The sequence below is a fragment of the Hemicordylus capensis genome, chromosome 4, assembly GCF_027244095.1.
Source record: "Hemicordylus capensis ecotype Gifberg chromosome 4, rHemCap1.1.pri, whole genome shotgun sequence".
NCBI lineage: Eukaryota > Metazoa > Chordata > Lepidosauria > Squamata > Cordylidae > Hemicordylus > Hemicordylus capensis.
The window spans coordinates 48,825,480-48,852,184 of NC_069660.1; the positions used below are offsets into that span (position 1 = coordinate 48,825,480).

The 26,705-nt window shown below is 43.6% G+C and overlaps 2 protein-coding genes and 1 long non-coding RNA gene across 9 annotated transcripts in view; 1 reads left to right on the plus strand and 2 right to left on the minus strand.

The window, feature by feature from the left end:
- SAMHD1 (SAM and HD domain containing deoxynucleoside triphosphate triphosphohydrolase 1) overlaps positions 1–17,905 on the minus strand; it is a 34,378-nt gene extending 16,473 nt beyond the window's left edge. The window contains exons 1-6 of one of the 6 annotated variants that reach the window (XM_053245241.1): positions 17,294–17,871; positions 10,995–11,061; positions 9,744–9,816; positions 7,868–8,028; positions 2,968–3,083; positions 1,143–1,213 (exon numbers count right to left, since the gene is read on the minus strand). In XM_053245241.1, the coding sequence (XP_053101216.1) occupies positions 1,143–1,213; positions 2,968–3,083; positions 7,868–8,028; positions 9,744–9,816; positions 10,995–11,061; positions 17,294–17,516 (711 nt within the window). In that variant the 5' untranslated portion in view covers positions 17,517–17,871. Of the gene's footprint in view, positions 1–1,142; positions 1,214–2,967; positions 3,084–7,867; positions 8,029–9,743; positions 9,817–10,994; positions 11,062–14,612; positions 14,679–14,833; positions 15,264–17,117; positions 17,256–17,293 lie in introns of those variants that run through there. The other 5 variants (XM_053245244.1, XM_053245243.1, XM_053245242.1 and 2 more) reach the window with 5 other exon arrangements.
- Positions 685–12,731, plus strand: LOC128322942 (uncharacterized). Its single transcript, XR_008306096.1, has 3 exons — positions 685–919; positions 6,100–6,189; positions 12,336–12,731. It is a non-coding gene; the product is annotated as an uncharacterized LOC128322942 (long non-coding RNA).
- Positions 17,906–19,876: 1,971 nt separating the features above from the next.
- Positions 19,877–26,705, minus strand: part of RBL1 (RB transcriptional corepressor like 1) — a 50,424-nt gene continuing 43,595 nt past the window's right edge. For both annotated transcript variants that reach the window (XM_053245238.1, XM_053245240.1), the window contains exons 20-22: positions 24,088–24,251; positions 22,476–22,640; positions 19,877–22,301 (exon numbers count right to left, since the gene is read on the minus strand). In XM_053245238.1, coding sequence (XP_053101213.1) covers positions 22,131–22,301; positions 22,476–22,640; positions 24,088–24,251 — 500 coding nt within the window. In that variant the 3' untranslated portion in view covers positions 19,877–22,130. The remainder of the gene's footprint in view (positions 22,302–22,475; positions 22,641–24,087; positions 24,252–26,705) is intronic.

Sequence of the window (26,705 nt, forward strand, 5' to 3'; positions counted from 1 at the left end):
AAAGCACACATTATTACTCAAAATACGTATTGCCAACAAACCAATCATAACTAAACACAAAAGCATTAAAACAGTGAATGCAACAACTGTATCTAAAGATCTCAAGAAACTGCTGTTTCTGTGTAAAAACGCACCTTGCCAATGTGAAATAACAAAGTGCTTCTGAGACCCTGAAAACTGGATTTGAGGCATGGGAGCAGGGTTTTCTTGCCTCCTTTCCCCACTGGCTGTAACAATTAGGACTAGGGATGTGGAGAACATTTCTAGCTCAAAATTTTCCAACACAAAACTGGCTGTTTCGAGCTCGAAACAGCTTTCAAATAAAGGGCCTGTTTCAAGCTCGGAATAGAACAATCCCGTTCTGAGTTGGAAAGTTCTGCATGTTCCAAGTGTCATTTTGGAGGCATGTTTCCCCTTGCTGACTGGTTTTGGCATTGGCTTCCAATCTCCTTGCTTCTTGGTTGGCTTATCAACCTGATTTATATAATAACAAGCCAACCAAAATTCCAAGGAGACTGGAAGCCAGTGCCAAAACCAGTTAGCAAGGGAAAAAACACACCTCCAACTTGGAACACTCGGAGCTTCTGAACTCGTTCTAGCTCAACCAGTTGTTCCAAGAGAACCTTCTGCATTCTGTTCTGAGCTCGGAACAGAACACAAATACCACTCCATGCACATCCCTAACTAGAACCACTAGCAGGATAAGAAAAGATAACTCATTTGTAACAGAACAGTTATATTCTGCTTCAGTGCTTTTGCAGTCTCCCCACTGCTCAACAGCCGAAATCTCCCATGGTATTTGTGACTCCTAACAACAACGTCTTCGGATGAAATGATAAAGCTGAAACCTGAAGGCACTCAAAGGAAACAGTAAAGACAATGAAATGAAGATGCATGGAGCAGAATCTTTGTGGAAAAGGTATGAATCTTCTAAACACACAGAATAAGAATTTTAGTGATCATATTTCTCAAAGTTAACCAATACTTTTTATTTAAAACACATTTCAGAGACCTCTACGCAGTTCAGCTCTTAACACACCACTAGTTGTCAACATGTTGCCTGTATATTTAAGAAACGGACATTTCCTTAAAAAACAAACCCATCATGGGCTTGCACAGTGTTCTGCATGTAGCACACCCACCTTCCAATTTAATCCTGGACGAGCAAGTGGGATGAATCTTCCATCAAACATATGTGAGAATGGTCCATGACCTAAAAGCAAGAAAAGCAGAGCTAAGAGCTGTGCTTTTGATACATGTCTTTACTATGGTAACATCAAATCTGAGATTAATCTCTGAGCCAGAGATTAAACTTTCAGCCTGTTAGACTTGGTTACCTTTTGTTCTCTTCCATGTGTATTACAGATATGGCATCTTCACAGAACTGCTGTTAGGCCAGAGACCCTTATAGATACTTTTCCAATAAGTGCTCATCAGCCTATATTGGGCATCAAGTCTTCTTTGTACAAAGCTGATTCATCTCTAAGTTTCTGTGTAATTTACAATTCATTCTTAATTGGGTCCAAACCACATGAGATATGGTGTCACTAGAACAGTGATCTTCACTGTTTTCAAGCACGGGCCACTTTGGCAAAAGCCTTTTAATGTGAGAGCCATTTCCCATTATTCTGACCTCCGCTCATACAAGTGCTAACACTGGGAGAGAATCGTTCAGAGAAACAGTCTTCCTGAGCCTAGTGCCATCTTGGAAGGCACACATGGGAGCAGTTGGAAGTGTCCTTCCCAGTGCAGAGCTCTAGTATGTGCCTTCCAAAATGGTGCCAGGGCTCTGTTTTCCTTCAAGGAGGCCTATTAGTTCTGGACAAAGCACAGCACCACACAGCTGCCTCTGTGTGGTGCCTGGGGGCGGGGGCTGAATGGTGTATTCGGCTTTGGACAAAGGTTTTGCATAGGTCTAATAAGGAATTAGTCAAGGAACCATACTAGGTGTCCATGGGACACTGTGCTCTTGGGCCTTGCAATGAAGAACACTTTGCTAGGCCATCAAAATCCTTTTGCCTTCAGTTTTAAATATCTGAGTGAAATTTACGAAGAACAGAAGGAATACATACTTATAACTGAGAACTATCACCCAGATGACAAGAGGTCTTCAATTTTAAGACATTCAACATGTTTGAGTTTTTAAGAATTCCATGTACAAGCCTTGGCATCGTCGTTTCCCACCCATACATCTAATTAGATGTACAGTTATGCCAGAATTCATCATTCTGTTGCGCCCCACCACCCGCCCATTACATGCTTATATTTGTGTTTTTTCTCTCCTGAATCAGTTTGGGGATTAAAAAACCCACAGTTAATAGCCACACAAGGCCACCTAATGGCGCAGCGGGGAAGTAACTTGCCTAGGGAGCAAGAGGCTGCTGGTTTGAATCCCCGCTGGTGTGTTTTCTATATTGGGCAGCAGTGATATAGGAAGATGCTGAAAGACATCATCTCATACTGAGCGGGAGATGGCAATGGTCAACCCCTCCTGTATGCTACCAAAGAAAACTACTCGGCTCTGTGGTCGCCAGGAGTTGACACCGACTCGACGGCACAACTTCACCTTTATAGCCACACAAACCTCAGCTCACTGGATTTTATGCTACTTAGATAGTTTGCTCCTTCCCAGCATTCTTTGTAAATGAAATTTCTCTCACTTGGGAGCATTCAACAGCATCTCCGACCATGATAGTCTGAAGCAGTATACAGTAGTCCAGGAAAAGATTTATCATATGGGTTTGCCATTTGTGGCAACTGGCCTTTTAGGTCTCTAAAACAAAGCTGCACATTAGACTTAACACCTTTGCTAACCTGCTAATATTAAGAACAATTTTTAATTTATTACAGAAATATAAAAGTAGTGAGGAAGTGATGATAAACAAACTACAATCATCTGTGTCGAAATATTTTAGAAATGGCATTGTACGTATACTACTTTATCAGTATGTTTGAGGAGCTGCTTACCCAAATCATGACAAAGACCAGCAATCTGCACACACAAAATATCCCTCAGATTGATCTCCAGCTCTGGCTGTCGCTCCTGCAGTGCCCGGACCAAACACCCTGCCAGATGGCCAACTCTGTTGCAAGACAGCAAATACATTCCCCTATTTCTTTAATTTCAGGTTGACAAATAAGAGAAACATTTGACATTTCACAACAATCCTGCAGCTATGAACTGGCACCAAATTTACTTAAGTTCTGAATTACATTCCTCTTGATTAAGTTCTTGGGTAAGCATTTGATTATTTTGAAAAATGCATCCTGCTCCATCCATCCATCACAAAGATGAACTTGAAACAAGGAAGAGACTTGATTAAATAAATAAATAAATCAGAGTCATGCAGAGGAGAGCAACAAAGGCGACGAAGGGTCTGGAAACCAAGTCCTATGAGAAATTGTTAAAGGAACTGGACATGTTTAGCCTGGAGAAGGGGAGATAGGATAGCCAACTTCAAATATCTGAGGAGTATAGAAGAAGGTTATTGTTTTCCATTGCTCCTGAAGGCAGAATGAGAAACCATGTGTTGAAATTACAAGCAAGCACATTGAAGCTAGACATTAGGAGGAATTCTTTAACTGTAAGAGCTGTTTGACAGAGGCACTATCTGCCTTACAGAGTGGTGGACTCTCTTCACAGAAGGTTTTCAGAGATTGAATGGTCATCTAAGGGAGATGCTGTAACAGCTTTCTGCTCTAAGCAGGAGGGTAGATTAGAGGACCTCCGAGATACCTTTCAATTCTAAAATTCTATGCCCCACCCAATCTGAAATGGTTAAGAACACAAATTGCTTAGAGACAGTTCCTCTTTGGCCTTAAGGGACTAGACAAAAGAAAATGAAGCACTTTTCTCCTCTAGAAGAGGAGCATAGGTAACTTCAGGTCCTGTCCTCCAGAAGGCCTCATTACACAAAGGCCACAACTGGAAGTATTCCTTGCAAACAAATTAAGAGACATTCTATCCCAGACATGAGAAGGAAATGTTTACTGGCTATTGAGGATGTGCACAAAACAGATTCTGCATTTTGTTTAGAGCTTGAAACAAAATGCAGGTGGTTGAAATGTTTCATCAAAACAGAGGTCGAACCAGTTGTTTCGAAACTCGAAACGATTCAAGTGTTTCAACCAAAGGGAACAATGGGGAAACTTGAAACACCCCACTGTTCCCCACGGTTAGTTCCTAGGGATACCAAAGTGGGTTGGGTGGTAGGGCATGATGGGTGCTACCTATCACCCAACCCACAAAAGAAATGGGCAAGTGGGTGATTTTTAAACTTTCCCCACAACCCCCATAGAATCCCATAGGTTTTGGGGGAAAGGTTAACAATTTGTTTAAAACTGCCCATTTCTTTTGTGGGTTGGATGATAGGTAGCACCCATCGTGTCCTACCACACAACCCACTTTGGTGAAGGGATGTGCCTGAATTGTTTCGGGCACCAACGGCAGGGTGGAGAGCAGCAGCTTTAAGAAGGCACACAAGTCCTTACCTGATCCTCTGCCACCCTGCTGCTGTTCTGATTGCGGCACTGTCCTTCCCATGAGTGTGCTGTGGTGGCAGCATGCACATGGCTGCTGCGCCACCGCCATGGGTGGCATTTTGGGAAGGACAGCATTGCAATCAGAACAGTGGTGGGGCAGCGGAGGAGCAGGTAAGGACCTGCATGTGTCCTCAATGTTACTGCTCGCCCCCTTCCAAAACATTTTGGCTGGGGCCATATGAATCATTTCGGCGCTTCTCTAATGAGCTGCCGGAACTACTTTGGGGTCCCTAGGAACTACCCATGGAGAACAATGGAGTGTTTCAAGTTTCCCCATTTTTCCCAATGGCTGGAACAAGCTCCACTCACAGAGTGCTAATGTTTTGCATTGCAATTTGCAATGCATTTTGCAACCCTGCCTTGAATCACTGACCCAGAATCCACCACCAGCCACAGTGCCTGAGCTGCAGTATCATCACTGGCAAACGTTGCTCTCTCATGCAAAACTGACCCCTTACTTCCTAGCATTGCAACAGCTGCCACAGCAACACCCTTAGCAGCAAACATAGTCATAAGCTCAACTAGAGCAACTTCCTCCTTTGAGATCCCCCTCCCTAATGGAGTCACAGTTGCCCATGACAACATTTGATTTGTATGATAACATGATAATTTGTATGATGACTTGCCCCCTTAGCATGACTTTTATTATTAATTATTATTATTATTATAACATTTATATCCCGCTCTTTCTCCAAGGAGCCCAGAGCGGTACTATATACTTGAGAGTTTCTCTTTCACAACAACCCTGTGAAGTAGGTTAAGCTGAGAGAGAAGTGACTGGCCCAGAGTCACCCAGCTAGTTTCATGGCTGAATGGGGATTTGAACTCGGGTCTCCTCGGTCCTAGCCCAGCACTCTAACCACTACGCCACGCAGGGTCCGCCCTGGTTGCAGATGAATGGGAGACTTGATGTGTGAGCACTGTAGGATATTCCCCTTAGGGGATGGAGCCACTCTGGGAAGAGCAGAAGGTTTCAAGTTCCCTCCCTAACATCTCCAAGATAGGGCTGAGAGAGATTCCTGCCTGCAACCTTGCAGAAGCCGCTACCAGTCTGTGAAGACAATACTGAGCTAGACAGACCAATGGTCTGACTCAGTATATAGCAGCTTCCTATGTTCCTGTGTAACAAGCCAACAAGCAAGGACATCACAAGCCAACTGGAAGCTGGTGGCAGAAAACCAACCAGCAAGGGGAAAACAGGCCTCCAAAATGGTGGTCGAAACACCGAAAGGTTTCACTCGTAACAGGGTTGTTTTGTTCCGAGCTCGAAACAGGACCTTCATTTAAAGAAGGCCTGCTCAACTGAGGCCCCCCAGATGTTTTTGGACTACAACTCCCATAATCCCTAGCCACAGTGGCCAATAGCCAGGGATTATGGGAGTTGTAGGCCAACCTCTGCAGGAGGGCAGAAATTGAGCAGGCCTGATTTAAAGGGTGTTTTGTTTTGAACTCGAGGCAATCAAAATGGCCTGTTTCAAGTCAAAATGTTTTGATATTGAAATCTATGCTAAGCTATGCAGCTGCTAAGCCTTCATCCTCTCAAAATTACCTATTAAGCCTGCCAGGTTTGAACACCACTTCAAAATAAGATGTGCTGTAGGAAAGTCTCCTTCAGTGGATGATGTCACATTCCCCCAGAAATAACAGGTACGTAGCCTTGGATTATTCCTGGATCCCAGTCTCCCTCTTGTTTCTCAGGCTGAGGCAGTGGCAAGGTGGTTTTTTAATCAGCTTCCGCTGATAGCTACACCCATTTCAAGAGGCAAATGGACTTAAAACAGTCACATACATGCTGGTAACCTCCAGGTTTGACTGCTGTAATGCACTTTACGTGGGGCTGCCTTGGTACGTTGTTTGCAAACTACAATTGGTGCAGAATGCGGCAGCCAGACTGGTCTCTGGGACAACTCAAAGAGACCACATAACATCAATTTTAAAAGGACTGCACTTGCTGACAATATGTTTCCAAGCAAAATACAAAGTGCTGGTGCAAAGTGCTGGGATGTGCACGGAACCGGCGACTGCTAGTTTGAAGGGCAGGGAGGGGAGAATACCTTTAAGGAAAGGGGAGGGTGCTTTTCTTGCCCTGCTGTGTTTCCCCCGCCAGTGTTGTCCATAAAAACATTCCCATGGGGCGGCAATATACCTCCTTGCTGCCCCGGTGCTTGAACTGGAAATGGCCGGGCCCAGTGCGCGTCCCCAGCCACCCTTTATATAAAGCCCTACATTCAGGGGGCTTCCCTGCTTCTCCCCCTGGCTCCTCCTCTTTAGCCCCTGCTGCCTCCCCATCAACCCTCCAGGTGGTTTCTAAAGGCGGCTATCTTGTTTGCCCCAGCCCTTGCTTCCAGTGCCGTCACGCAGTGCCTTAACAGGCAGGGCTGCCCCCCTCTCATTGCATGTGGCGGCCTATCGGGCCATGCTGGCCCAGCCCTGAATGGCCGGCCCGCTGGTTTCCTTGCCCTCCCTGTGAACCAGGAGCAGGCACTGCCGGCTCCCAACCAATGTTCCCTCTAAGGCGTGTGCACACTCAAGTTTTTTTAATGTCAGTTCAGTTAAGTTTAGGTCCCGCTCAGGCTGAAACAGGAAGGCTCCACTATGAATGCGCATGCGCACACACTGCCTTGATACTGCTGCCCAAAACTCATTCTGCACAGAGATGAAAACAATTAGAGAGTTACACTGCTCCTGACATGCTGCGGCCTCCCTTTCTGCTGCCGTGCTGTCTGGTAAGTGGTTTGCCTCTTCGGAAGCCAGCAGGGAAGCCAGACACCCATAAAGTCCAAAACGACTTGGGTCCAGGGTATTTAAGAAAGCACATCATTTGTCATGAACTGTGCCATCTATTAAGATCATCTAGGGAGATGTGGTAATGGTTGTCACCGGCTCATTCGGTGGTGACTTGGAACCTGGCCTTTGGAATGTGCTCCCTGTAAAATAAGAGCTTCTTCAGCTCTGGATGCTTTAAAAAAAGACTCTCAAGATGCACCTTTTTTCTCAGGCTTTTAGTAAGATTTAATTTTAATCTGTTTAATTGTTCTTACTCTGTAAGACTGTTTTATCTCAGCCTAACCTACTTCACAGGGTTGTTGTGAAAGAGAAACTCAAGTATGTAGTACACCGCTCTGGGCTCCTTGGAGGAAGAGCGGGATATAATTGTTTTTATTCTTTTTTTTAGGGAGACATATATCAGGCAGTATATAAATACGATAGATTTGCAGAAGGCAGTGCTGCAAAATTGGTTATGTTTATGAACCAAGAGTGGTAGCCACACACAACAGTTCACTAGAAACAAAGGAGAACTATAGAGAATAATACACTTGCTTACCCAATGGAATGTTCAAATCGGTTGTGTGATGCTCCTGGGAAAACATAGTAGGTGCCACCCAATTGTTTAATGTATCGTAGACGCTGAAACTGAGGTGTGTCAATGATTCGAACAAGAAGAGGATGTATTTCAATATGACCATGGATTGGGTCATTAAATACCTAAAAAATATAAGATGAAATTTAAAAGTACAAAAGATGACCTATGAAAAGGAGGAAGTAAATGTGTATTTTAGGAGAAGTTTCTCTAAACTTGGCAAGACACACACACACGAGCTTCCCCTTGCATTTTTTTGCAAAAATGATAATTAAGTCTTAGATTGAATATTGGAGACCACCACCTGCCTGGCCTCAATGTAAGAAACAAATGAACACCTCTAAGTTTTCATTAGGTGAATGAACACCTTCAGCAGCTGAGTGTGATATTTATCCAAATAATCTTTGAACTCTTATTATGAAGCTAATCAGGTGGTTTTGTTTCAATGATAGTTTTGTTACTCATTTATTAATCAGTTATATAGTATATTTTAAAGATTCAGTCAAGTTAATTTCATTCCCCCCTCCCCTCACTGCCATCTACAACGAGATGTTTTGAATGTCGATGAAATAAGGCAGAGATAATCTACCTTTATGAAGTATCTTCTAAGATTTTGATCCCCAACAACTAACTAACTTGTAATATCTGATCCACTTTTATTTTTTTACTTAAAGGCATTTAAGTCCACATGGACATTTTCATGTAAAGTGAGATACTGTACTATAATATAAAGCGAATACCAGCTGACATCCAGACTACTGTTGTGCTAATGCATGGAGAGAAGTTTCACACACTTAAGAAGTTTGTGGAGCTGGGCAAAGTTGCCATGCTGCATAAAGTTGTACACCCAGTAGCACCATCACAGCACTTGCACAACAAAAGGTCTTAAAACAGGATACACAACGCCTTGTACAAATGCAACAGTAAACTGGGAGAGACGCTCTAGCCCTTGTATCGCTGTGCAGCATGTGGGCCACTGTCTTTAAACTATTAAATGTATTCTAATAAAAATAATCTCCGCATAAGCTTTGAATTTGTTTGAACATGTAAGCAACATCATGTCTGTTATGTTGACTGTTTTCCTAATCAAATCATTCAGGGAAAATACTTGTGGCTATGAGGAACACTTTGGAGATATTTATACAGAAGAGTTTGACAAATCCCAGGCGCCAGGGAGCCATGGCACTGATAAATTTAAATGTGGCGCCTACACTAGGATATTCAGAAGCAGAGTTATTTAATAAAATCTTTATTGGTCCCAGGCAGCCCTGTTTCTGTTTTAAGTAGGTTACTTTTAAAGAGAATAAAGAAAGAAGCCCATTTATCCTCTCCCTCCACAGTGTCTGTCATGAAGTCCAGTAATTTTGTCAAGTGTCCACAGTTAGGCTCCTACATTTGGGGGCTGGCTTCTAGATCCAAAGAACATGTGTCAAGGCCTGTTATACAGCATATACAATTCATGTTAACTGTATCCTTCTGGTCGTTGACCATAATAAAGATTTTGATTCTTTGAAGAAGAAGAAGAAGAAAATTAACAGGAGCTACTTTTTAGTTCACTAAATAGTCAAAGAAATATGTCAGATCAGCCTAGTTTCTTCAGGGCATCAGGAAAATAAAATAAAATCCCAGAATGTCTTTCAATTGATATTTGGAAAACCTGGAAAACCCAGACCACTGTATTCTGCATGTATCTGAAATGCGATGACTTTTAAATACAAACTTCTAGATGAGCTATCTTCATGCCAGCGGTTTTCATGGACTGTGGAGACTGTTGAAGCCTATCATCAACTAAAGTCTGAATTGAATTTTGCTTTCAGATTAACTCAAATGCTTCTCTCACCTTCAGCATGTCAGCATGATTTTGTCCCAGTTTATGTAGAAAATTCAGAAGATCCAGCCTCAAACCTACCAATCTGAAAATGGTCAAATATATTATCTAGTCAAATTGACAGTTCAATATTTTACATGTGCTAGACATTAATGCTAAGCTATTACCGTAGAAATTCAAAGGATCTTCAAGAGATCTGGAAAAAACTATATGAAGAGAAGCAAGAAAAAATAAATCCTACTTAAAACACCAGTTTTCCACATTAGCCATAATAATGAGGATGGTATATGCACATTCCCTCCTCAGCTATAATCTGTACAAAATGCTTGCCAATATGGAAAGAGAAAGGCTGAATATTCCACGTTCATAATCATATCCTGATCAAAATCAGGCTTCTCTCCTTTCCTGGGCAATAAAATATTATTTTAAATTTTCATTTACCAAATCTTTAAAAATATAATATAATACAGCAAGAACAAAGGTGCTACTATTACAGCAAGAGGGAGCCTGCTCTGTTTCTTACTAGATACACTATAGAGAGTTTTCTCTAAGATAAAATTTACTTCCTGCTGGTGTTAGAAGACCAAACGTGTGAGCCTAATGCAACAAAAGAGATGAAGATTTAAAATGAAAACTTGTTCAATAGCATATGGAATCTGGGTGGTCCACCTATATGCGATTAATTTAGGTACATAGACATACCTGATTTATCATCCATTTCATCTGTGTGCGACTTACTTTTATCTGATGACACAAGCTTTTGCCTATCCTTTTCTCTCCCATTCTGCTCCGGCGTTAACAAGAGCTGTGTTGCCTGCAGATTGGCCACTTGTCAGGAGGAACTGCACAAGCACACAGGTCTACCTTATGAATGGCCAGCCTACAGGCTGCACAGCTTTCATTAATGCTGGAATGGAGCAGAATGAGAGAGAGAGGCACAACAGAGCTGCCAGGAATCAGAGGCAGCTGCACCTCGTTTAGCACCCCCCCCCCCCGCTCCTTAAGGTGAGCTGCCACTGATATAGAGACCACTATACTAGGCAGGAAGCCCATATAACTAAATATCAGATTTCACATATAACCTTACCTTCTAGGGCACTCAGTTGTTAACTTTAGTTAAAGTCAGCACTGACAAAAGATAAATAGCAATGTGTGTTTTGTCCAGTGACATGTACAAGGGTCGAGGCTGCAAGTATTATTTTAGGTAATTAAAACGCAAGGTCTTACAAATTCTTAAATTTGGTAGTTGAAAGTTTCCCTTACCTAATCCCCATTTCTTCAAGATCAGATTTTGTAAGGTATGGTAGTGTTGAGCCGGTGATTTTATTTTCTAAAGAGTTAAAGAGAACATTATTAGCTCATTTCCTTGCTCCTGAACATATGTTTCTAAAATTCTTTATACTTAAAAATTATGTACATAGATTTCACATGAAACACACAGAATACTATGCAACATCAGACTTTTAACCCAAATTAGTGTATCTGGGATGATATTACAATCTGGTTTTATTCAGCCAATCATTCAATAATTTTGCTTTTCAACATTGGACAAAAAGAGAAAAGTGTGAACAAATTGTGCATAAAGTGTGTGAAGGGGTTTCTACTCCAGAAATCTATACTATGTTAACAACAACAGCCATCATGTTTATTATACTTTAACCTACCTTTTCTAAAAGGAGCTCTAAAAGAGAGTATACATAGTCTCCCTCATTTTCTCCTCACAACCACCCTGTGAGGTTGGTTAGGCTGAGAGAAAGCAATTTGCTGAAGGTCACAGTATAAGCTTCATGGCTAAATGCGGATTTGAAGCCTGGTCTCCCTAGTTTTAGTATGGCACTCTAACCACCAGATCACATTTAATGGGTCACATCCAGAGCAGTACTGCTAGGGCAATATGTAATAGCATAAGGTACCACCCCCACCCCTCATCCCTACTGAAGCTTCCTGAGCCCCCCTGGAAAGTTGCTGTCAAGGGGCCTTCAACAATAACACAAAATCCAGTGTGGGGAGGTTGCAGCAAGAGATAGAAATATTCCAAAACTATAAGGGGAACTGCTAGAGGAGGCACTACTTGGGATGTCTGGATAGTCCCGTACCCCCACCACAACCCCCTCTCATGCCACATCACATCCCAGGGTGTTGCCAAAGGTCTCTTGGCAATGGCTGGGGGGAAGGGGCTGAGCAAGCTTCAGAAGGGTGAAGGAAGTGAGGAAGGTGCCTTATATGGCAAGCATCCCAGACCTCCCCAGAAATTCTGTCTGCTTTGCATCATCTTGATTCTCATACATTGCCTCTGATGTTCTGTACCAGGCCGTACCTCCTGTACAATGAAATACTGCCTGCTGCGGTTGTTATGAACCTAACTATGCTGTGCTGTCCACGAAGCCTTATTGACTGCTGCTTGTGCACTTGATAGTAGCTAGAATAGCTGAGCCCAAACCCATGAAAGCTACATCTATTAGGGCCACAGCCTGAGATAGAACTAGAGAAATTACGTATTTAACATGGGTGCCTGGCATTTGGCTTCTGTGCTGGGGAAGTAACCTAGCTGTGACCCTACCTCACTTTCCGTCCCTGCTCTCCTCCTTTGGAAATTCTAATTAGGGTCCTAAAGCCCGGATGCCAGGAAAAGAATGATGTGTGCTTGACAGCGCATCCTAATCAATCAAGGCTGAAGACATGAGTAGAGGTGAAGAGCGCAGCAGAACATCAAAGGATTTCTCCTCCTATGCCTTGGACAGAGGAGATAAAGTCTGTAAAGATGGAACAACCATGACGCCACTGACGCCAGGGTGAGAGGAGTGAAGAACTGAACGTCTGAGGCAAGGACTCCAGAAATGGCATAATTGCATTCCAATGAAGGAAGTGAAGGGGATGATATCAAAGACCATCCAAGGCTCAGAAGAGTATAACAACTCGGAGTCCGGACCAGAAGCGCAGAGGGCCGATATTAAACCCAGAGAGACAGGTCTCATCCCTCTCCAACACTGCTCAGCACTCTGCATCTAAGTATAATAATAAAAGATGGCTTTCATCCGGTTTCTTGAGTCTCCTCATGCATCTATAGGCAAAGGTTCTGTAGTGTGGGATAAGAACCACTTTGCTTCATAACAGTTACACAAGCACACATTGGGCCAGGGGTGTGCTGGATATTACCCATTGTGCTTTAACTGGTTGCAAGAACTGTTCTTATTGGGGTTGTATCATAACAAGGACAGGCATATAGCAACCTTACCGGTGGCCAGAGAACAAAGTGCAGCCAGGGGGATTCCATCTTTTCCCTTTCTGTGCACCCCAAGCCACACCCCCAGGCCATGTACAGAGGCCCGAAATGAGACAGGGTGCGGTGCTCCAGTGGCCCTCACAGCAGTGAGGGGGGAGGTGGCAAGAGCTCCTTCCATGGGCCCGCCGGCCATCCAAATAACAGGTTGGGTTATTTTCGGCCCATTTTGAGGCTCTCTGCTAAGAGTTTGGCCTCAAAAGGTCTGATGCCTGCCAGGATATACTGCCCACTTCTAGTGAAGAAGACACTCAGGATTGCCGCAGTACTCCTCTGAGCATTACGGGCCGCCTATTTGGCATGGGCATTCCACCTCCCAGGAAAAATGAAAAAGGATTCCCGGCAGTGTTCCCTCTAACAGGGATTTCCAGATGTTGACTACAACTCCCAGAATCCCCAGCTGCAACAGCTTTTGCTTGGGGGTTAAGGGAGTTGTAGTCAATAACAACTGGGAATCCCTGTCAGAGAGAACACTGATTCCCCAATATCTGAAACACTTAACCTGTTCAATTTCTACTCCATTAATGGACAGTTATTGATAGTTGGTCACCACATCTTAAGGAGGACATTGTTGAACTGGAGAAGGTGCAGAAGAGGGCAACCAAGATGATCAGGGGCCTGGAGCAACTTCCTTATGAGGCTACAGCATCTGGGGCTTTCTAGTTTAGAAAAGAGGCTTTAGTTCCCCAAACTTTTTAGTTTGAGAAACATGATAGAGGTTTATAAAAATTATGCATAGAGTAGAGGGAGTGGATAAAGAGAAATTGTTCTCCCTCTCTCAAAACACTAGAATCAGGGTGTAGTGGATTACCAAGCCTTTGTCTTAGAACAAGCCCATGTGAGGGGAAGAAAAATCCTCAGTCATCCCCTCCATGCTTTCTGAACAAAGGCTTCTCCCAAAACTTTCCTGTATTTCTAGTAGTTATGTGCTGCCACCACACCCAATTATCAACAGAGTATGACACAGCCCCCCCCCCCCACTGGGCTTGGGCAGAATCCCAGGGCAACTCCCATTCCTCTGCTATTGGAAAATTATTATTACATTTATATCCTGCTCTTCCTCGAAGGAGCCCAGAGCGGTGTACTACATACTTAAGTTTCTCTTTCACAACAACCCTGTGAAGTAGGCTAGGCTGAGAGAGAAGTGACTGGCCCAGAGTCACCCAGCTAGTTTCATGGCTGAATGGGGATTTGAACACGGGTCTCCCTGGTCCTAGTCCAGCATTCTAACCACTACACCACGCTGGAAGTATAAAAGCCTTCCACGTGCAAGCGTACACCTGGTAAGAAAACCTGGCAGCTGATGAACGTATGAGGAGTGTTGCACCAGAGAGAAAAAAACCCTTTCAGCCCTCCTTTCCTGATTTAAAAATCCACTCAAAGGGGCTTGTTAAAACTGCAAAGAACAAAAAGAAAAATGAACTTTATTTAAAATACTACAGACAGCTTCCATCTGAGGCTTTCTCAGCTTTTAGTTAAAGGTAAAAGAAATACTCAGTAGGTTACAGGAACACTTCAAAAAGCACCCCAGATATTGGGGTGGCACACTTTAAAAATAATGGTTACCGAGTTGCAAAGAACATGGATGCAAGAAAACACACCTTTAAAGCTTACAGAGTCTTTTTCCACAACCTAGCTGGATGGGTGCAGGCTGAGCTTTTCTTAGCTTAGTTGCTTTACAGGAAAACAATAGAACAGGTTCAGGGATATGGAAAGCACAAGAAAGAAAGATAAGTTTCTAATGCAAAATCTGACTAATAACTGTTCCCTAGACTAACCTCCAGAAGCCAAAAGCCCTGGCTTCCTTCTCCCTTGAACTCACCCCAAACTCTGGGAGAGAACTCAAGTTTCCTGTCCTCCATGCCTTTCCAGAAGTTGCAGACATTATTCCATGAGACACATCTCCAAGCTAGCTTTCGACTATGAAGAAGCAAAACTCCATTGCTCCTCCAAAAGCCTTCCTGCCCGTGCTTCTCCCAAACAGACCCCTTCTTCCCAGAATTCCACACAATGCCTCTCCAGGGCCCACCCACCTGGTGTACTGATTAGCTGCCCTGGATTTCCCAGTGTGTCCATCAAGACAAGGGTTCACTCCCTGTTAACTCTTTAGGGGAGAGGAGGGGCTGATCAGAGGTTGATCATTACACAGGGGTCATCCCATGAAACTGTGGACCAACAAAAGCAAGTACGTTTTCATATAGCGCATAATTAATCTATGGAATTCTCTGCCATGAGATGTGGTGATGGCCACTAGCTTGGTTGGCTTTAAAAGGGGCTTAAACAAATTAATGAAGGACAAGTCTAAATGGCTACTAGTCTGATGGCGATTGGCCACATCCAGTCTTGGAGGCAAGATACCTCTAAATAACTGTGGTAGGGGAGGAACAACAAGAGAGAGGGTACATCCTCAGCTCTTGCCTGTGCGCTTCTCAAAAGACATCTGGTGGGCCACTATGGGAAACAAAATGCTGGACTAGATAGGCCTTGGGCCTGATCCAGAAGGGCTAGTCTTATGATACAACCCATTGTATTTGTTTTATATTTTTTCTTTGTGCACAACTTTGGAATAAGGCACAATTTTTAAAAACAGAATTATATCTACATGACCAAATTAAGGAGTTAAAATTAAGAAAAGCTATTTTTCAGGTAATGCTAAATTATGAAATAACATCTTTCAGAATACTGATTTATCCATTTCATACATAAAATAAAATTTGAGTTTAGAAAATCAAGCTTCTTTCAGAAAGCAGTTAGCATAATAAAAGTTTCAGCCTTCAACACTGTATCCTCTCAATCTTTATTAAAAACGTTTCCCAAGTTCAGATGAAGTTTTCATTCCTCAAAATTTTGGTATAAGTTTCCTCTTTACCACTCCAGTATTTTCAGTTTCGTTTCTCCTGAACACAGATTTGTTCTCTTCGGTTTCCTGGAACAGAGAACATTCCTGACAGCCTAACCATGCTGCAATATCTGAGCTGAATCAAAATCACAGTATCTTAGTAAGGATCAAGGATAAATCACAAAAAACGTTGAGCTAGTTTTTGAATATCACAGAAAGAACTCTTCCTCAAGTGTGAATGCTAGAGAAAAAATAAAGGGGAAGGGATAAAAGGCATATTTTGTTTACAACCCATAAGTCTTGAAATAGTGATTTAGGAAACTCTTTACAGGCTAATTAAGTTAGTTGTTTCTAGTGCAAGAGAGCAGCTTACACGAAAACATACTGGGAGAAAGCAGCAACCGCAATTATTAAAATCTGTCTCAAACAGAAATAGAACTCAAAGGTATGCTTGAAACCAAGCAGAGAGAAGGGGAATGCATTTCACCACTCTTCTGGGCTCCATAACACAGTAATACAGACGTCTGTACCTCATTCTCAAAGCATACTTTTACATAAGATCTCACATCTCTGTGTTATGGCTCAGAGCTCCAAACCTGACAATGACTACAAAAGAGCTATCAGTTAAGTGACAATGATATTTTTACCGCAGTTTATCTATGCCGGACAGACGGACAATCTGTGGACACACCCTCAGTATTAAAAGCTCGTACTAGTCTGGAAATTTACAGGTTCTCTCTTAATGGCTCGAATCACACCTGCAGCAGCCTTTTCTGCTTCAGTAAAACTACCTGAGATAAGGACGGTTAACAACAGGTACTTTCCGATAGCAACATTTTGAACACACAAACATAACAACGCCTTTACTCGGCAGTGTAACAAGCGTAGGCGTTTCACTCTGAACGAGGCAGTTTTCGGAAGATAACAGTTGCTGCCTGGAGGGCTTAGAAGTGCAGAGAATACCACCGCCCTCACCCAGCGGGGGTAGTAGTAGATGCTAAAAAGCCACTATCTTATTCGAGGGCGCGGAGATCTAGTTTAAGCGCGCGGCGCAAAGCACCACATCCAGACGTGCAGCGAGAACACTCCGTGGGGCTCCGTCTACTGGTGCCAGAAGCACATCCTTTGACGTATCCCTAACTTACTGGGGGGGGGGTGCACGCAGAGGGGCTCAAGAGCGCCCCAGATCGTTTTGCAGGCAGCATATGACTAAAACAAGGAAGGGAGAACCAACTTCAGCCCCACATTGCGGCAGGCGCCTCTGTACCTCTCACTAGAAACCCTCGCCGGTTTGGGAAACCACTGAAAAGCGGAGAGGGGGATCTTCTACCTCAGTCTCCGCCGATGCCTCTCCCGCGCAGAGACGGACACCCCCCCTAAAGCGGCGCGGCTGGTGGGCTCAGCCAGTGGCGCCCCGGCGGCCCCGCCCACTTTCCGGCTCACCTCGGAAACTGCTCAGCACCGCCGGATCCTCGAAGCCGCTGCGGCGGAGGAAGTCGCAGAGCTGCTCGGTGTCCCAGGACCGGGGGTGGAGCCCGCAGGGATCGGCAGCCGGTGGTGGCCACGCAGAGGCGCGCTTCTCGGGTGTGTGGAGGTCATCCTTGGCTAGGCTGTTCGGCCGTGCCCGCTTGGGGGTTCCCTCCCGGGCCCCGCTCCACATTGCCATCGCTCCGCCGGACGGCTGCTCGCTCGCTCGCCCGCCCGCCGACTGACTGAGCGAGCGAGCGAGCGAGTGAGTGAGAAGTACTAGCCGGCCTTGCTTTGCCGCGGGAGAGGCGCCTCCCGCCAGGAAAGCAGACCACGTGACCACAAGCCTCCTCTCCCGGCCGCGATGCGGGTGACACAGCCCTCCTCTCACGGCCGCGGTGGGCGGGTGACACAGCCGGAGGCCGGCAGCGCTCCTGCTAGTGCTGCGCCTGAAAGGCTGAGGGCTGACGGGCAGCGCTTCTGCTCTCCTCGCTCTCCGACCCTCAGGCAGCGGGAAGGCAGGCGCTGCTTGGCTTGTGCTTAGCGTAACGACTGGCAAAGGTAAAACGGAGGCTGCGTCACCCAAAAGCCACGCACTTCTCTTCCACCCACCGCCCGCCTCTGGCTTTCCAGACGTTCCGTTCTTGCTCAGGGAACAGACCCAAGACTGGGCTCCATCATCATCATCACCATCACACGGTAGCCTCAGGGAGCCGGTCTCTGCCAGTGGCACATGCAGCAGCCGAAGGGAGAAGAAAAGAGGTGGTGGTGGAGGATGAGACTGCAGCACGACTTCACGCCATAGGTGTGGGATACCACACTCGATACTTAAGTTTGAACCACATTCGAAGTTTTTTAGCTGAAGGGGGATATTTTAAAAGTGGTATCCTTCACCAGTAGCCTGAAGATACTGTGTCTTACCACCTCATGCTGCTGCCTGAAGCATTGTTTCTCGACTTTTTAAGCAGCAAGTATTATTATGTTACATTTTATTATTTTATTTATTTTACATGTTTATATCCCACTGTTCCTCCAAGGAGCCCAGAGCTGCATACTTGAGTTTCTCCTCACAACAACCCTGTGAAGTAGGTTAGGATGAGAGAGAAGTGACTGGCCCAGAGTCACCCAGCAAGTCTCATGGCTGAATGGGGATTTGAACTTGGGTCTCCCCGGTCCTAGTCCAGCACTCTAACCACTACACCACGCTGGCTTTATTTATTTATTTATTTTTATATCCCACTCTTCCTCCAAGGAGCCCAGAGTGTGTACTACATACTTCTGTTTCTCCTCACAACCACCCTGTGAAGTGAGTCAGGCTGAGAGAAAAGTGACCTGAGAGAGAAGTACCTCCTAACATCTGAAAAATTGAACTTTTCCAGTGGATTTTATATTCATAGTAATGTGTGCAGTATGTTGGACTGTGATGTCACAAAAATCAAATCTAGTGTGGGTAGGGTTGCCACCTTTCACAGTAGCGGTGCGAATTAGAATATTTACCTAGGACAGATGTGATGTCAGGCAAAGGCAGGAGGGCTAAACTGTGCAAGGTAAGGTGCACCAAAATATCCCCCATCATTTTGAACAGGAGGAGCCCGATATGGTGTAATCTCATTTTTTTAAATTAACATTGAGGGAGGGTGTAGAGAGATGGTGAACATCAGCAGGGGGGGAAAAGAAAGAGATTGTTCCATGGGGTCAGTGTCGACTCCTAGTGAGCAAATTCCATGTGATTTTCTTGGTAGAATACAGAAGTAGTTTACTAGTGCCTTCTCCCGCACAGTATGAGATGCTGCTTTCAGCACCTTCCTATATTACTGTTGCCCAATATAGGTGCTTACAGATTTATTTACTAGGCACAGTCTGGGAAGCACACTGGCAGGGACTTGGACTCTAGGCAAGCTGCTTCACCAATGTGCCACCACAGCTGATCAGAAAAAAGCCCTTTCTAAATCAAAGCATTTGAACTGCATCAGAAAACTAACTCATCCCAATTCAAGGAAAGATGTTTGACTCAATTCCAGCAGAAAGCTGCAAATGTGTGTGAACACAGATTTACCCCCCTCACAAAAGGTACTTTGTGTTGGTAATTTGTATTTTAGTACTGGTTTCATTAGGGTGTGTAGCCAACACATTTGAGTTCTCTAGGTGGGTTGTACTTTTTCCAGGCATCATATTCATCCACTGTGGCATACTATTTATTTCATCTTTTATTTTTATCCAGCATTTCAAGTACACTGGTTCTCAGCTGGGTTCATAGTGAACTCTATACAAGCTCCTTTCAGTTGTATAGATACAGCATAGAATGTCTCTCACTGAAGCCTGGGAGAAATGTAAACTTCATCCCTATTTGCTGCTTATTCCTGTTCCACTAAGATTCTTCTATTTATCCAAATGTGTATGGGAAAGATATCTCAAGATCTACTGCAGTTTCTTCCTACATAGCTGGCTACCCATTTCTTTATGCAAATTAAGTGTAGGGAGACAGTATCAAAAAGATGAGAAACTGACCATTGGCTCTTACACACTCTAATGCAGAGGAAAAAGAAAAAGCAATCCAAATCAGAATAAAACTTATTTAATTTTAAGATTAATTTTTACAAGCATTTTTATATAAAAAACCTTTTCCAGCAAGCTCATTTAATCTGTAGCACCACTATAGCCTCTTCTGGGTTTAGTGTGGAGCTTCAAGTCCAAACAGTTAAAACGTAATTCATATAAACCATTAAACATGATTAATAAAAACTTCAGCACCAGCCTTTTAATACAGTACCTGAGAATACAGATAGACATGGAGGACAGATAAATAGCAGTAGTATACAGGAGACTTAATGGACTTGGGGGGAGGGGGGATGCACTGAAAAGTAACATAGCTGAAACTGAATGGATTTTTATGCCCCATTGTTTAATTCTGTCAATACTTCAGAAGGCCACACCTTTTTCAAAGCTATTGTTACCATGGGGTTGCTTGTTTTATAAGAAAGACTAATATTTAGATTCTGTGGCACTTGTGTAACTTCCTTTCACAACAACTTACTAAAGCACAGACAGAATGCAATTCTGTCCATTCAACACAAAAGATATGTCTGTCAGCTTTATTTTCTTCCAAACCACAATTCTAGTTTTGCACTGCAACCTATCACACTAGTAGACCTGTGTATTAAATCCTGGGATACTAGTTAAAGATGAACATGCAAAAACTTAAAATCAGATGTTTTATGAAAGGCAGTCTATACAAAATACTTACAACCATATGAAACTAGAAGCACAATATAGGATTATCTTATGCTCTTAAACACCCTAACAAAGTGAAAGAGAATGGCCCTATGCACTAATAATAAAACATTAATTTCCCCATTTTTCAATAAAGTACTCCTAATTAAACTGTTTCTTTATAAACATTTCAGAGTGTCATAACTGTGGTCAAATCCCTGCAACCGCAACATAATATCTTATGTACAGGCCAACCTAATTTGATAAGGTTTACATTCTGTGTAGATACTACACAAAAAAGGAGAATATGCTTTTCAGAAAACAAAACAAAAAATGGAATGTAAGAGCCTGGCTACATGTTACAGCTGTTCACATGGGAAGCAGCAGACCCTGATAGGGCTAGAATCTTAGAAGTCTCCCATTCTCAACAGGCAGGAGGCGGCAAGAGAGGCTCAGAGCACTGCCCCCTGCCCCCAATCTTTTCCTGCTCTCCCAATAAGAAGAAAGAGCCCCAGGGAGTCAAAGGAGTAAGAAAACCTATAGAAAGAAAGAGTCATCCTCTTGCTGCTGGCTGGGCATTTTTTTAAAAAAAGATCTTCCAGTGTGGGGTGGTGGTGAGAGGTACTTACTTTACAAATCTTCCCTGCTCCTTTAAACTAGCCAGCAATGAGGCAACCCTACTCCCTCATAACACAAGGCACTTTCCCAACTCCTTTGAGTCCCCTTCCTGAGAGAGGTGAACTAATATTTCAAGCCACTCCAGCCTTCCCTACCTGTTGGGAAGACTGTAGAAGGGAAATCTTTGTTATTCTAAACACCCAGAATTGGCTTCTTCTCACATAAGCTGCCCTAATAAGCAGCCATATTAGCTGATGAATAAAAGCACAGAAAAATAGTATGAGTGACATGCTTTTTGCCAGTTAGTACTGTCAACTCTGCATTTGGAGGAAAGCAAATTCAAATGAGGTAGCAAGAGAACACAAGTTTCCCCAATATGCACTATGATAGATGACTGCATACCACTGTTACTACTGCAGTTATACCGGCTGCAAAAACAAAACCCAGAAACTATAATCCCAAACACTAATTCAGTTCAAACTGAAGAATTTGTTGCCATTTAGTAGCTCCACCCTCACCTCACATTAAAATAATGTGCGGATGGTAATAATTTCTTTTAAAGAATAAGAAACCCACCCCTACTTTTTAAATAAACTTCACACCACTAAGGAATAATCAACTGTTGCTTCCCTAACATCTGATGCTTGTAATCTGAACACTTTGAACCTTTTATAATTGTCTCCTACTTTCAGAGTACAACTTGAAAACCAACGTTACAAAAATAAAAGGCAGAACTTCTTACAGCTCAGACTCAACTTTAAAATAGTGCTGTAAACATTCATAAGCGGTATTGCAGAAGTTCAATAATGGTAAAAAATGCCACTTCTAATTTCAATATTTATGAAAAAAGAAAGCATCATAAAACCAGTACATGTTTATACTTTGGTCTTCCTCATAAGCACACACAAAAAAGTGTGTGTGGAAAATCTTGAGTTAAATGAGACAAATTATAACAAGCTCTGGTCCTCCTAGTACTCTGGCTGGCCTAATGATTTGCTCTTTCACTGACAACATCCTGAAGACGTTTAAGCAAGACATCATCATTCTCCTGGCAGAGTCTCTTCGCTGGTGACTCTGTGTCACTATCAATTGATATTGCTCTTTTCTTAGTTCTCTGTCCTTCTTGTTTTATCATATTGTTGATTTCCTTCAAACTCTGTGAAATTAAAAGAATTATAATCAAAGTCAATAACAAAAGTCTTTAATAGTTGTCATAAAGGAGCGAAACATGTGCATTTTTAAAGCGTAACTTCTACCAAGCATGGTCTTGAAGCTAACAAACTGGATGAAATTTTAAACTTCTAATTGTTTAAAACTGCATGGATCTTACCTTAGAAGGGCTCCCATTAAATTTATATAACAGTGCAGTCTTAGGTGTCAGGCAAGTACCATTTTTGTGTGGTGACACATAAACAGAGTGTTGCTGGGATATTCGCCGAGGAGACACTGGCTGCTGTTTAATGCTGGGGAAGGGAGAAAGGGGAGGTGCTTCCACCTTTGAAAGAAAAGTTGTACACTTAATATAAGAAGTCTGTTAAGTGTCTTCCCAGTTTTGCAAACACAAGGTCAAATGAAGCACACAAGTACAAAATTACAAATGCAGAAGTATTTCTGGCTATCAATATAGTTCTTCAAGCTAGATAGGTTTCACTAAAACTGGTTAGAAGTGACCTTTCCCACCATCATGGAGATGTCTAGAGGCTGCACCCATTATTTACCATGAAAAATGTTGATACAGCATCATAGCAACATAAATTCTATCTCAGTTTGGCAAACATTAGTTCTACCCTCAAGTTTTAAATAAATTTAAGTACGACCCTGATGTACAACATTTTATGAGGGCACACTATATATTATACCTAGAATCTTCCAATAGAAGGCACACATCTAAATTTGAAATTGAAAATAAATTATCTACATAATATATGAAACCCAGGTAATTTATAATCTTAGAATTGTAGGACTGATAGAACTGGATGGTCATTTAGACAATGAACTATCTTTCAAGTACCTAAACAAATTTCTCAGAGATTTAGAACCACTTGAACTGCTGCATGTAGAAAGCTGTCTGTGACAGCAGTTCCTCCCGTTTACACAAGATGTTTGGGATGGGATTAATTTAGGTTGTTTTAGGTAGAATCCATCTTGTTTTAGCCAAACACTCCCATCTACTAGCTCAAGCCACTGTTTGGCTGCTTGGAAATTCCATATAGCACTGGAGGTATACTGTACATAATTTCATACAACTGTAACTTTCTAATACAGAGTACTGTATTTTTTTAATTTACCCAATTAACATGCACCCCAATTATCTACATTCCTCTCATCAGTGGTTGTGGGCACCTCCCTCTCTTTTGAAGGTATGATTATGCAATATTTGCAAGTTTGTTGCATTAGTAGCTGCCTGACTTTTGAGTCTCTCAAGGCTTCTCTGGGCTGCTACAGCCCAAGAACTCTATGTTCCTGCTTCAAATCACTAGAAGAAATGAGATCTGAAGCATCACCCTGAAGATAATTCCACTGTTCCCATACCAATTCAGCCTCCTGCATTCTTCTGAATTGCAGCTGAAGGGGACCAGCTGTCCACAACAGGAGATAATGCCACAGTGACAGCAGTGCTAAAGAGCTGTAGCTTAGGCTGAAGAACTCTTCAGAGGTGCTCCATCCCAGGGCTTTGTGTCAGATACCACCCCAGTACCAGGTTAGATACTCAACAGTGTAAATTTTGAACTGCTTAATGGTCTGAGATGGTAACCAAATTTCTGCTTGGTTGGAGAGAAGAGCAAAATTCTATTCAACAACTATGGAACAAAGAACATGAACATTTTATGGGATCCAATTGAAAATGTATGCCATTTTACTTTCGAGTTTACAAAGGCTAATTTGTAACTGAGGATCATACCAAACTCTATCATTTTTTGAAACTGAAGTGATCCACATACCACATGATCCTGGTTAGAAGCATATTTCAGTGCAAAATTTTTCACTCTTCCTACATAGATGGTGTTGTAAAATTTTATCAGATCTCCTCTCTCATCCTTTTCCAAGTTTCTGGGATTTTTTGGTATTGTCCTTACAGGTGAATAGTTCATCTTCCTAGAAGAGTCTATTATAAGGAAGGGGGAGAGGTAGGAGCAGAAGTTAAATACTGTAGGCTTTTAAAAAAAATAGAAGGAAAAAACCCACAAGCTTTCTATATTATAGAGACAAAAGGCAGATAAATACATCATCTTAATAAGAAGAGTTTGGCTGGTGTTCTCTCTTCTCTCCACCATGCACCTTATTCACAGTGCTGAAAGTGTCGTGAGCTAAGGTTGCTTCTGCACTCTGTGTATGGTCATGAGATATACACCAGAGTCAGGAGTCCAGCAACACTGCCACCCTGTGGCTCAAGTTCTTTTAGTGGTCTCCAGTGGGGAAGTAACTTGCCTACAGAACAAGAGGTTGCTGGTTTGAATCTCCGCTGGTATGTCTCCCAGACCATGGGAAACACCTATATTGGGCAGCAGCAATATAGGAAGATGCTGAAAGGCATCATCTCATACTGCACGGGAGATGGCAATGGTCAACCTCACCTGTATTCTAACAAAGAAAACCACATGGCTCTGTGGTCGCCAGGAGTTGGCACCGACTTGACAGCACAACTTTATGAGCAGACTGGTGAGAGAAAGAGATCCAGGCCCAGGATTCATACAAAGTTTCAAAGCTTTATTGTAATACAACTGAATCATGATGAGAGTGACTAAGCAATAATAAAAGCATTTCCAAGCATTCTAAGATATGTGTTGGGTGTGTGTCAGATCAGTGTTAATCTAATCAGATAATAGCATACAATTCAGGAGGAAGAATGGGGAAGACAGACATAGGGAAAGGGGAAGGGAGGGAGAGCAAGCGATTTGCTCAGGCAAGCTGCAGCAGCATGCCAAGAAAGAGGGAGGAGAGAAGAAGGGGATGGATTGGAGACTCTGAAGGCAGAGAGAGGCATATCACTGAATTTAGCAGCGCTGATGTTCAATGCTGGAGATAGGGTTGCCAACTGTCCCACACTACACGGAATGTCCTGATTTCCTGCAGGGAAATCTTTGTCCCATTCGGCCACTTCAGTATTCTAGAGAGCAATCTTTTGGGTATTCGTTAATCTCCACTGCCATCTTCCACTGGGGACATCTTGGCTTCCTGGATCCTTCCCCCACTATCCAGCCTCTGGTGACTGGTCTGCTCACTGTGGGCCTTGGCTGAACCCTCACAAGCACCCCGTGTTCAGGTCCTCCTAAATCTGGGTTGCCAACATTCCAGTTGGTCCTTAAATGTAACTGAGGATTGTACAGTTCTGTGTACAGTTCAAACCAGGTGCCCCCCTAGGAAGCCCACAAGCAAAACACAGCCCTTCCTTGTTGGTTTGTCCCTTGCAGATGGAAACAGGTCTAATCCAGGGACGCAGATTCCCCCCTAAGCATTTGAGGAGTTCACCCTTTGCCAAACCTAACATCCCAGGGGTTCTTCAACTTGGGTCATTGTGGCTGGGGATGATGGCAGTTGGACTCAAGTTGGAGATCCCCTGGAATAACCCATGTCTCCCCCTGGAAGAGAGCTGGTCTTGTGGTAGCAAGATGACTTGTCCTCTTAGCTAAGCAGGGTCCACCCTAGTTGCATATGAATGGGAGACTAGAAGTGTGAGCACTGTAAGATATTCTCCTTAGGGGATGGAGCAGCCCCAGGAAGAGCATCTAGGTTCTAAGTTCCCTCCCTGGCAGCATCTCCAAGATAGGTCTGAGCGAGATTCCTACCTGCAACCTTGAAGAAGCTGCTGCCAGTCTGTGTAGATAATACTGAGCGAGATGGACCTATGGTCTGACTCAGTATATGGCAGCCTCCTATGTTCCTATGACTCAATTTCTCTTGCTTTTTGACCTTTAAATTTAAAAAACAAAAACACTTTTAAAGCCGCTGCTGATCAGCCGCGGAGCAGGGACACAGCGGTGAGAGCTCTCCTGGCCGCTTCCCAAACGATGGCTCTGGATGAGGCAGAGGCACGGCTTGCTGTGGTGGCGCGCTGGTAACAGGCACGCTGCTGTGGCCGCTTAAATTTACTGAAAAGCATTCACCACCACTCACTGCAGGAGGGAGGGGAGGACCTGGGAGGGAGAAAGGCTCCCTTCCTCAGCCCTGCCTGCCTCCAAATGAGGCAGAATGGCTGATTTCAGGCTTCTGCGCATGTGCATGGCCATGGAGGGCCCCCTGATGATTTATATGAACTTTTGTGGTCATGCTGCCTATGTGGATCATGACATGTGGGCCCCTGACAATGTCCCGAAAGGCAAGCAGGGCAAGATGCCCCACCCTCAGTTCCAGCCAATTTATACTGTGGTGGTGTTCAGCCAGGGTCTACCTGCCCTGCACGTGGAAAGAAACGGTGCAACCTTAGAGGCTCGCATCCATGGTCACCCTGATGTGGCTTGACTCTATGAACAGCTTGCCCCTGGACAAGTTCGCTAGAAGAAGCCAGCAACGGAAAGTGAGTCTCTGTGGCTCTTTGATGGCAATAAACAGCGGACACTTG